Here is a 12,885-nt window from a genome sequence, read left to right as displayed (position 1 = left end):
TAAACAATTATTCAAAGCAATCTAGTCACCAAGCTAATTAGATTGTAAGATCCTTAAGGGCAGGAATTGTCTTACACTTCTTTTTTTTTTAAATCCCCAGTGCTTAGCATAGTACCTGGTATACATTAGTTGATTAATAAATATTTATTAACTCTAACTATTGACTAATTTCAAAACTGTACGTGAGCTGTAAAATAAATATAACGTGTGAAGTACAGCAACTCTTTCTGTGAGCTAGTAGGTTGTATTTTATCACCCCTAGAGTCCAAAGGGAAAAGTCAAGATAAATGATTATCTAAGTAACTGTCAGCAAACTAGTGAATAATATGATTAACTGACCTGTTTAAGAACCCACTGTAAAGCCTTTTCAAAATAATCTCCAATCCAGTTTTCAAGATTAGTTCTATATTTATCAGGTTGGTTCCTCAACCAAGATTTTATCAGAGAATCAAGATCTGTCTCTTCATCACTAGAAAAAAATAAAGCACAAACATTAAAATGACCACACAATCAGCATTTATAAAAATTTAAAAAATAACATCATTTTTGTTTTCATTAAAATCTTAGTTTTTTCCCTCTGCTTACTTTTATTTATATATATATCAATTACCAAAGAACTAAAACCAAAAGTAATCTTTGCTTTAAAACCTCTAATGCAGAAAAGTTCCCTGACTCCTAAGACTGTCTGTTATTTGAATGAATGAAAAAAGGTGAATTCCATATTGTATGTTTTCTCATTGAATGTACTGTACTATCAGTTAAAATATCCTAATATTTCCTCTGTTTCTATTCTTACAACATCCCTGTGACCTCCAGACTCACAGTATGGAAATTGGAAGCCTTTTCTAAAGTAATGACTTTTCCACTGATAAAAATCTTAACTATGTAATACTATAGGGTAATATAGTATCTATATTTTAATAAATTCTTGAGTAGATAATTTTGATAAATATCCATGCTAATTCTGGGAATCATACTGTCATTTAAATCTATTTTAAAATGCATGTTATACCATTATCATTCAAATAAAAAAATTATTAAATGTTCAAACATTTTTAATCATAATAGGTAATCTTAAAAAAGACAATTTTTCAAAAAAGAAAACATTAATAGGGGTCCACTGTACAAATCACTTTGAGATAATATCAAAGATATTTTAGTACCCATTTTAAGAGGATTACTATAGGTTTTGCCTCTATAATAGGATGGAAGTGGGGGAGAAAAAGAATTCTGAAATTTTGTTTTTGTTCATCTGGCAGTTTATGTCAAAAAGGCCTTGCAACTATATCTTTAATTAGAATTCATTACTGTGATAAGATTTAAGACAAGTCTTCAATGTCATTTATCAGACTATAGTGGATTTGGAGGTCTGAGTTCGCCTATTGTTTCTGACCCTTACCAATTTTGCATGACCTTGCAAGTAAGTCACTTTAGCTCAAGATTTCTCTAAGCCTTAGTTTCCTTATTTGTAAAATGAGGACAATACACAAGAGAGCAGGATACGGTAGTGGGAGGAACACCGAACTGGGGACTCAGCAGAAATGGGTTTAAATCCTGGCTCTGACACTTAAGAACTAGGCAACTGTTGGTAAATCACCCCATTTCCCTGAAACTAGAATCTTCATCAGTAAATAGGGATAATAACATTTGTAAAGAAACTGCTTTGTGAACCTTAAAGCATCATCTAAATGTCAGCCATTACTATTTTTAAGTCAAGAGATCAGTGCATCAGTGATCTCATTAGTATGGATACTCCTTCCACTCTTGTAAAACAAAAAGCCTTCTCATTTTTTTTCTGTAAATCTCCCATTAGGAATTTATCTTATCTATTGATGGAAGGGCTATTATTCTTATAAAATTTGAAGGAGATCAGTGCTGTTAAAAAGATGGACATACAAGGTCTGGTGATGCCACATGCACCTCTTGACAGAAAGATGATGAACTGAAGATGCAGAATATGATAGATTTTTGTACATGGCCAGAGTGGGAATGTTTTGATTATACATATATGTTATGAGGATTTTATTTTTTCCCCTCAATTCTCACCAGTTTGGGATGGGGTAAGGGTGTGAAGATAAGAGGCAGAGAAAATTAATGCTACTAATTGAAAAAATAATTTTAATATGTTAAATAAGATGAGCTTAATTCCCACTGATTATAGATTAGTTAAATAGTTATATGTGAATGTAATGGAATAGCACTGTGCTATAAGAAAGGATGAATATGAGAAACTCAGAGAAAATTGGGGGAGACTTGGGGGAACCCATGCACAGTGAAGTGAGCAGAACTCAAACAATATAGATGATGACAACAAAAATGTAAATGAAAACAAGATTTAAAAAACTAACAAACTGTGACTAACTGTACAGACTAATCTTGGCTGAAGACAACAGGTAATGAATCACACTCCCCTTCTCTTGATGAATGGTCAGAGACTGTGTAATGTTATATATATTGTAAGAAGAGTCAGAGTATCAGTTGGTTTTGCTGGGCTTTTTTCTTTGTTGTGAGTGATGGGAAGATTTAATTGGAAAGAACAATAAACAAAATTAAAAATAAATTTTAAAGCATCAATAAAGCTTTTAAATAAATAAATAGAAGATTCAAACTCTTCCTCCTAATCACAAGTGGATTCACAATTCATTACTTTCCTGTAGAGCCTATCTAAAATACATATGTTGGGGGGCAGCTAGGTGGCACACTGGATAGAGCACCAACCCTGAAATCAGGAGCACCTGAGTTCAAATCCGACCTCAGACCAAACACTTGACATTTACTAGCTGTGTGACCCTGGGGAAGTGACTTAACTCTAACTGCCTTAAAAAAGAAAAGAACTGTTTCAAAAAAAAATTAAATAAAATAAAATACATATGGTGAACTACCTTAATGGTCAGCATGTATTTTTCATCCATGTGTTTTTGTAATGCAGATGGTGGCACCTATTTGTTTTGAGTGACTACGAATGCACTCAGGAGGTCCTTCTATATTCTATATAAGCACAATAGCATCAGGTACATCTGAAGAACTTCACAATCAGTAAAAAATCCCTCTCCTATTTGGACGCCAGAGGATGCAGGCTATTACACTGTCAAACAACTTTGCTGAGCATCTCTCCCTATTCTGTCTTTCATTTAATATTGTTATACAATGGATCTGATTTCATCCAACGTCTAATCTTTTATGATCTTAACATGTGTGAGACAGTCTGATGAACATTCAAAATTGCATTTTGTCGGGGCAGCTAGATGGCACAGCGGATAGAGCACCAGCCCTGAAGTCAGGAGGACCTGAGTTCAAATCCGGCCTCAGACCAAACACTTGAGACATACTAGCTGTGTGACCCTGGGCAGGTCACTTAACCCCAAATGCCTAAAAAGTAAAAATAAAAAACAACAACAAAATTGTATTTTGTTCCACTGAGCCAAATGCTTTTCTGTAATCTGCAAAAAGATACAATGGAATCTTCAAACTTGTATTGTCTTGGCTGTCCTATCTCCTGCATTAGTATTTTAAAATAACATTTTTAGCAGAGAGGAGAAAAGAGCATTCTTGCAAGAGGAAAAAGTGAGGATATCCTCTTCTACAGTAATTATGTAAGTTTTGTTTTTCACTTTCTAAATAACTGTATCAAGCAAATACCATAAAATGAACAGCTAAATTACAAAAATCGCCATGTTTTACAAAAAAGCTTTTAAACCACCAACCAAAACAGGAAGTAAAATAATAAGCTATCTTATTTAAAATAAAATTATGAAAATGAGGATTCGTTTGATTTATTCAGTGCTACATTTTTTCTTGCATGTCTAAAAAAAAAAGGCTGAAGAATGTATTCACACAACATATTTCAAATATTCTCATGTCTTACCTGAGAAATATCATTCCCATTCTAGATATTGTGGCTGGAGAGGCACAACTTAAGTCATGAGTTTCGAATACAAAGTTAACATTTGGACCAAACTGAATCCTTTCCCCACTGGGCATAGTGAGTAGTCGATTATCATCTAGTACAGAATTCAGAGATTCTATCCACTCAGGATCAATATCACCATCACAGATTATCCATGAGTTAATATCTATTTTCAAATCAAAGAAACAGATCCAAAACCAAAATTAACGGAAAAATCTTGAAGGGGAAAATTATCTCTTTTGTCCTTTATGATGATTGGGTTATGTTTTGATAAAACACTACTTAACATCACTTAGACTGATTGTACAAAGCAAAATGTGACAAGGAGAGTTGTGACTTATGCTAATTTACATTTTATACAAAGCCCAATGAAATATTTTCAAACAAAAAAAATCCACTTCAGTGAAAGAATTTAGAGTAGTTTATATTTATTAAATAAATCAATTCTCTCCTCAATTTTGCTCTGCAAATACACAGAAAAATAAGTTTTATCCTTTAAAATACTGTTTTTGAATTTATGTTTCAGAAATTATAAACTGAGGTAATAATTTCAGAGGATTATCAGATCTCACATTATCTTTAATTTTAATTATAAATACAATTTTGCCATTCTGCCTATTCATGAAATCACCAGGATATCAGTCAAACAGTGAAAGTTCAAATGCTCATTAGAAGCTATTCTGGGTGCAGATAAAAACTCACCTAAAATAAACTGGCACCTCATTACCATACTATTTAAGGTAGAGTACAATTTAGTACAAAGAGGGAATATCTCAACCTCTATGAAAATGAGCAAAATTACTTGTGTTGCAAATGTTAAAATGGACAATATCACAGGGATGTCAGATTCCTTCAATGATAAGTCAACTAATTTTTTGAGTACCCACTCCACATGGTGATGTGTTAGAAAGCACTGATGAAACTAACATACTCAAATGATCTGTAATCTCATCAAAATAAATGTTCCTTCCAAAGATAACAGTTAGGACCTAACCATACCTACTCATGTCATAAATCTCTTGACCACATGGTCTTAGTCCCATAAGTTCACTACCACCAACGAGGGCACTGATGGCCTTCATTGTATTCTTTTGATATTGAAAGAATACTACTGTAGCATCCATTAGCTTTCTTTGTCTTATCACATAACAAGGTTATCATTTTTCATCTTTCATTTCTTTGATATCATCCTCTATTGAGGTCCTTCATAGTAACTTATGTATATGTTATAGCAGGCATGGGGGATCTGCAGCCTCAAAGCCACATGTGGCCTTCTAGATCCTCAAGTGTGGCCTTTTGACTGAGTCCAAGTTTTACAGAATAAATCATTTTATTAAGGGGATTTGTTCTGTGAACTTTGGATCCAGTCGAAGGGCCATACCTGAGGACCTAGAGGGCCATATGTGGCCTCTAGGCTGCAAGTTCCCCACCCCTGTGTTACAGCCTACTACTATGTAGCTTTCTCCATTTCCGTCTTAGTGAGACTCATTTCTAATTCTTTAGAGAATAGCATTCCATGATTTATAGCCATATAACACCACCAATCAAATAAAGGTATTAAAAAGAGTGACCTGTGTTTCTGGGAGAAATTTGGAATCATTAAAAGAACTTAGCATTTCTTTCCACTGATTTCACCCAAATGCTTACTACCACACTTTCTCCCTCTAATTTCTGGATGACCTTATAGGAAGTTTTTCTTTTTAATCTATGAAGTTACCTGACTCCTTGTTCTTTTACCTACTCTGTTCCTTTTGAATAAAATATATATTGCCAAATTCATATTCCAGGCATGGATTTTTATCCCATCACATGTTAGTTATATCAAATTTCCCTCCTTGCATGTGGATTTCTAATTTTTCTTGCTTGTTAGCCATACTTTGTGCATATAGATCTGAAGTCACGGATTTTTCTACTGGCTCATTTCTTGCCTCCCCTTCTTTTTGTCTTTGCACTGGTCATCCCACATGCCTGGAATGTACTCCCTTCTTATCTCTATCTCATAGAGTGTCTCCTTTAATACATACTTCAAACACCATCCTATATAAAGCCCTCCCTGATTTCTCCACCTGCTAGAACCCTCCTAAACTATCGTGAATTTAACTACTTCGTACATAGCAGCATTTTTCACTTTATTTTTTACATATGTCTTTGTTGTCTCCCCTGATAAAAGGTAATCTCTTTGCAAGAAAGAATATTTTGGAGAGGCAGAGCCAAGACAGCAGAGAAAAGCCAGGAAGTTACTTGAGCTCTCCCCATTGGAAACAACATAAAATCAAGCTTCCAAATGGATTCTGGAGCAACAGAATCTACAAAAAAACCAAAGTGAAACAATTTTCCAGCTTAAGATAACTTAGAACAACTTCAGGAAAAGTCTGTCTCACTTGGGTAAAGGGGAGTACAGTCCAGCGCAATTGGTGTCTGGGCAAGCCACAGCATAGATCAGCAAACAAGGCCCCTTGGTTCTGACTTAGCAGGCTAATGGCACAGCAGGCCAGCTGTGAGACCTCCAGACCCAACAGAGAAGGCAAACTGCCAGCCCTGATGCAACAGGCGTGACTAGGCCAGGCCACCCAAGTGCTGTGGGCAAGCTGCCAGCATCTGAGGCCCCAGTACAGAAAACCAGTGACCAGACCCTTGGCCCCCATCACAAGAAGTTTGGGACGATGCTTGCTGTGCTCTGGGAGCAGAACCCAACTTTAAAAGTCACGAAATAGGCTAAAATATGGGTGAAAAACAGAAAAGAGGCCCGACCATAGAAAGCTACTATGGCGACAGGGAAGGTCAAAACACATACTGAAAAGAGGACAACAAAGTCAAAATGCCTACATGCAAAGCCTCAAAGGGTCTCAAGAACAAAAATCCTTCTTGGAAGTGCTCAAAAAAGACTTTAAAAATCAAATAAGAAAGGTAGAAGAAAAATCGGGAGAAGAAATGAGAGTTATGCAAGAGTCAACAGCTTGGAAAAGAAAAGACAAAAACTGAAGAAAACAATTGCTTTAAAAGTGCAATTGGCTAACTGAAAGAAAGAAATCCACTGAAGAAAACAACTCCTTAAAAAGTAGAATTGATCAAACAGAAAAAGAGGTACAGCTAATTGAAGAAAGTAATTCCTTAAAAATTAGAATTGGGCAAATGGAAGCTAACAATTCTATGACACATCAAGAATCAGTCCAACAAAATCAAAAGAATGAAAAAATAAAAGAAAATGTAAAATACCTCACTGGAAAACCAACTGACGTGTAAAATAAGTCCAGGAGTGATAATTTAAGAATTATCGGATTACCTGAAAACCATGATCAAAAAAAGGGCCTTAACAAACCAACGTTGGAGAAGATGTGGGAAAACTGGAACACTAATGTATTGCTGGTGGAGTTGGGAAGTGATCCAACCATTCTGAAGAATAATTTGGAACTATTCCCAAAGGGCTATAGAACTATGCATACCCTTTGATCCAGCAATACCACTACTACGTCTGTATCCTAGTAGAGATCATAAAAAAGGGAAAAAGGACCCACATGTATTGATAACAGCTCTTTTTGTGGTGACAAGGAATTGGAAATTGAGAGGATCCCCATAAATTGGGGAATGGCTGAATAACTTGTGGTATATGAATGTAATGGAATACTACTGTTTCATAAGAAATGATAAGTAGGTGGATCTCAGAAAAACCTGGAAAGACTTACATGAACTGATGCTGAGTGAAGTGAGCAGAACCAGGAGAACATTGTACATAGTAAAAGCAACATTGTGTGATGATCAACTATGATATACTTAGCTCTTCTCAGCAACACAATGATCCAAGACAATTCCAAAAGCCTCATGATGGAAAACGCTATCCACATCCAGAGAAAGAACTATGGAGTCTGAATGTAGATTGAAGCATAGTATTTTCATTTTTTTTGTTTTTTGTTTTTTCTTTCTCATGCTTTTTCCCTTGTGTTTTGATTCTTCTTTCACAAAATGACAAACGTGGAAACATATTTAACATGATTGCACATGTATAACCTGTATCAGATTGCTTGCCATCTTGGGAATGGGAGATGGGGAGGAAAGAAGGAGGGAGGGAGGGAGGAAGAAAAATTTGGAACTCAAAATCTTATAAAAATGAATGTTGACAACCATCTTTACATAAATTAGAAAAAAATACTATTAAGTAGGGAAAAAGTTTTTTTTTCATTCTTTGTACTTGTATTCCCAATACCTAGTACAGCAACCAACACCTCACATGATGCCTAGTACCTGGTAGGGTGCTCAATGAATGCCTGTTAATTGATTATAACACCTTGCTGGTCATCAGACAGTCTTTGATATATTTTAACCACAGTCCAGAAAACAAAAGCATAAATTCATATATCTTCTTAAAACTCAAGACATCATCTTCTTAATCAGTCTTAATGCATCACTTTGACATGTTTAATATGGTTATAAGATCCACCCTACGACTGGGTTGGTGATGAACACTACAGAAGTTACTGAGTGAGTAGAACAGGATTCCAAGAGAGAATGGGGCAGAGATTACTTGTGTACTTGTGCGGTGGGACAAAAATATTGGAGACTAAATTTGAGAGAGGAAGCCAACTGAAATCAAATAGTAGAGGCTAGTTCCATCTTTACAGAGAGTGGCAGAAAGGCAACCAAATTTAGAACCTCACAACCAGATCAATTCTGGCTGCATAAAAAGTGGCTCTAGCACCTCGTCCTACAATTTTTCCAAAGAAACTGTTGCCCTTGCCCTATACCAATGCCCATAAGATTATATCAGCATTTTGGAATCTATTATAAATAATTTTTAGCAGGTAGCATGGAATTGGGGTTCAGTTTTATGGCAGTTGGAAAGGCCAGGTGGTACTTAGGACCTAGTAGGCAAAGCCTCAGGGTAGATGGTAAGTACTATGGATATTGGGGACAAACAGTAGGGCAAATGGCTCCCAACCAATGGCCCTTGGGAATGGGGTTGTAGACCAAAGAGTGGGGTATGACTCTGGATTATGTTTCAAGAAGGTGAGGATAGGGTAGGAGTTGTGGGTCAGCATCAAGTCAAGAGTTGATGTCTACCACCTTGTGGGAATTGAGTAGCAGAAGCTGATGTAAGAAATGTGTGCTATTTTATTTGCATATTTCTAAGCCCCCAAAACACAGAAAAAGAAAGATCTTGTAGAGAAGACAACAGAGTCTGAATGTGACCATATGTAATGACAAGCAGAAAGAATTGAAGCAGGGATGAGAGGGGTTCTGAGATCCTTTCCATCAGCCCTATAACTTTCCCTATTAGAACTAAGTACTATTTGGCCTTTCAATATACCATGAAATAAACATAAAGAGCCCTGCTTTATGTTCTGCCTCCCCCCAATTACACATGAAATCCTTGAAAGCAGGGACTATCTTGATTTTTTTCTATTTGTATCTCCAGTGCTTAGCACATAGCAGACATTTAATAAACATGCTTCCTTTCCATTATTATAAGGTAGTTTCATTGACAAGGCTATGAAAAACATCTTTTCCAGAAGTAACTAAGTAAGTAACAAATTAGACAATTTGAGATCCACCTTGAGGCTCCCGTACGACTTGCCGAGCACTGTTTGTGAGAACACCATCAGACCATTCCCTTGTATCCATGTCAATGTGGCCTAGCAACTGATGTCGAGGCATAGCTTTAGGGTTCATGGTGTACTGTTTTACTACTTTGCCAATTCTACACAGCGCTGCCCTTAACATCCTCCAAAGGGTAGATTTTCCAGCACCACTTGGACCAACTATAACTACTCCCATCCTTTGGCGTAACTGTTCATATAATTCCAAAGCTTTCTTGATCTGTTAAAAAAAAATAAACATATACACATTCGTATGTGTGCATGATGTATATGCATATATTTCCATTAGTAAAGCATACACACATTTTGTTGTTAGACTATTTGACTTAATCCATTGTCATAAGACTTAGTAATGTTTTTGTTTTCTTCATAGAAAGTTAAAGGATATAAGTAACACAACAATCCAATATACATCTGTGATGTAACGTAAAAACATAATTTCAAATATTTTACATAAAAACAAGACTCTGCTACAAATGACTAGCAAAACTGACAAAAAAAATAAAGTATTCACTCTAAGTATAAATTTTTTGCCACATAAAATATTAATCTTTAAAATACTATTTCTTTTAAGAAATCCTTAAAATCAAATTAAGTGCTAAAAGTTAGTACACATTCTTCCGAATATGTTAGATGTTTAATTACAGAATCATATTTTCCAAAAACGTAAATCTACATAATATTATTAAAGGAATTAACAAATATATACTGAAACTGGAAAATATTGGGAACTGAACTGAATTAGAAAATGTGGCAATGCTCCAATGACTAAAATTCAACTGCTTCAAATATTTATAAAATATTTTCATCCAGTTCTATCACATTATATAACTGGCCCTAAGTGACAAAGGGATATAGCTAGCATATTGCCTCACTAAAGAGACACAATCTCAGCTACATGCTTTGAGTAAAACAAACTGTCATTTATCAATACCTGTCCTGCGCCTTCCATGGTGCTACCTGACTTATTCTATGCCAGGTTCTCCCCATCACATGTTCCAATCCTAACCACTTGAACTTTTATCTCATCACTCTTACCAAACAACCTGGATGTATTTATACTGGTGAAAACTTTACATTGATCAATGTATGGCATTCTGGTTGGTATCACAATTTATACTATACACTTTTTTCCTCAAGTATATTGCCTTCCTTAGAACTACTAATTCCCTTTAAATACTGATATAGTCTCAGTCTCATTTGTGTACAGGATATTCTACGATAGCAAGAGAATGTCTTCTGAATTTACCAGAGTATCTTCTAAAAAGTAATCAATAAATCTCTGTATTTTTGAATACTGATTTAGGAACTCAAAATGGTTGGCTTCTATATAATAAAATAGAGTTGGAGAGTTACCTGGTTAGGTATAATTTCAAAGTTTGCTTCCTCAAAGACTTGCTTTAAAGCTGCACTTAGTTCGTCATATTCTACATCCTTAAAATCAATTCCAGGGAAGACATCTTTAATCAGTGCATCAAACCGTGTGCAGTCCACAAATGTAAATTTTGACATGGTATTGAGCCGCAAAGCTTGAACCACAACGTGGCTTTCATTCACTGAGGAAAATGTGTAATTTAGAAGTAAATTAAGATCATTTCATTGTTATAACTATCCATTTTAAAAGTTAATTAATTTTTTTTGGACCAGAAGTGTGCTTTCACTGGCAGATAAAATTCCCTGAGAGTAAACTCCCTCTACCAATGCAGATCAATATCAGCTTTGAAACCTAAGAGTCTTAAGAGAATTTTCAGGGGCACTGAAAGGTTATGTGACTAGCCTATGGTCACACAACAAGATGTGTGTCAAAGGCAGTGACCTGAACTAAGGTTTTTTAACTCCAAGGCTAGTTTTCTATACACTACACTACACTGTCTTGTGATAATAGTGTTGTTCACCTTATATACCATATATCATGGTAAGTCTTTATATATGAAAATTTTAGATGAATAATTAGAATAACTAAGGACCATACTAATCATTATTTAAGTTGATCACCTATAATTTGTCATGTAAGACATTATTTAGGCATATTAAAATAGATCAAACTTGTTTACATATTGTGACTGATAAAACAGCTATCTCTTCTCAATATTTTGGTCTCATTTCTGTAAAAGTAAACTACCAAAAATAACATGAAAGGTGTCTGTCCTGAAAGGAATAGGTTCACTAAACCAAAAACTTACAAGAAAGCTGAAAAAATTTTAATATGCCTTGTCCAAAGTTTTTTTATAAGACCATTTAAAAAGAGATGGAAAATGTTGGTGCAATTACTGTAATCACTCCTGTGCTATTTACTATAAGTTATGTTTGAAGGCTAATTATTGCCTTGTAGAAATTAAGACAAAAAGATAGGCATATCTTCTTAGTTTGGTTTTTCCTATACATTTTCCTTTGAGACACACTTTTATAACTTGAGGTTTCTCGCCTTTATTAAATTCTTATATTGATGCTTCATCATGGTGTGGGTTCTTCTTTTTTTTTTTTGCGGCAATTAGGGTTAAGTGACTTGCCCAGGTTCACACAGCTAGTACGTGTCAAATGTTTGGTCTAAGGCTGCATTTCAACTCAGGTCCTCCTGACTTCAGGGCTGGTAGTCTATCCACTGCACCACGTAGCTGCCCCTTGCGGTGTGGTTTCTTGAAGGGTATGATAGAAGAACTAAATTTCTGGCTATATATATATATTTATATATTTATATATAACCAGGTAAACCATAAAATTTTTTTTTTCAAACTCTTGGAAGAATATCTAGTAGGTGATAGAGAAGTTGAGATCAGTGTGTTGGTTGAACAACTACCCATACCAATAAAATCACAGATTCTTGAAATATTGAAGTAAATACAGTTTCTACATTTGGCCCTTAGAGCCCTGGAAACATTTTAAATGTATGATTGCAAAAAATTTCAAACAAACTTTACTAAAGAAATCTTTGAAATAACATCAAATAAAATACTGAGAAACTTCCAATGTACAAAATAATCAAATGTATTTTATAGTCATATTAAAATAATTCTGTATATGTATGTGTTTATACCTACATACATACATATATCTTAATCATTTAAATCTTTAAATTATTAAATAAGTCATTCATATAAATTCTTTTACCCACTGAAACTCAGTTTACAGGTGGTCTTTAAAGATAGCTCTTAGTAAATCAATTCAACAAACATTCAGGAAGTGGGTGTGACATTGGAGATTCAAAGATGAAAAATTATGCAATCTCTTATCTCAGAGAACTTACAATAAAATAGCGCAGAAAAGGTATGAGCACAAATGATACAAAGTATGATATAAGACAAGAGCATGAGCTGCTCATCCTTACATAAAGAAGTTTATCCATGTAAATTAATAATTCACTTTACAGGAATGGAAAAAAATGCAGAT

At 34.8% G+C, this 12,885-nt stretch overlaps 1 protein-coding gene across 1 annotated transcript in view; it reads right to left on the bottom strand.

Annotated features, from left to right (window-relative positions):
* Positions 1-12,885, bottom strand: part of DYNC2H1 (dynein cytoplasmic 2 heavy chain 1) — a 370,089-nt gene that overhangs the window by 251,292 nt on the left and 105,912 nt on the right. The window contains 4 exon segments of the mRNA XM_020996144.2: positions 340-469; positions 3,866-4,073; positions 9,454-9,718; positions 10,855-11,054. Coding sequence (XP_020851803.1) covers positions 340-469; positions 3,866-4,073; positions 9,454-9,718; positions 10,855-11,054 — 803 coding nt within the window.

This window comes from Phascolarctos cinereus, unplaced genomic scaffold (assembly GCF_003287225.1).
Source record: "Phascolarctos cinereus isolate Bilbo 61053 unplaced genomic scaffold, phaCin_HiC Scaffold_726;HRSCAF=1367, whole genome shotgun sequence".
Lineage (NCBI taxonomy): Eukaryota > Metazoa > Chordata > Mammalia > Diprotodontia > Phascolarctidae > Phascolarctos > Phascolarctos cinereus.
This window is presented reverse-complemented; position numbering and strand designations above follow the sequence as displayed.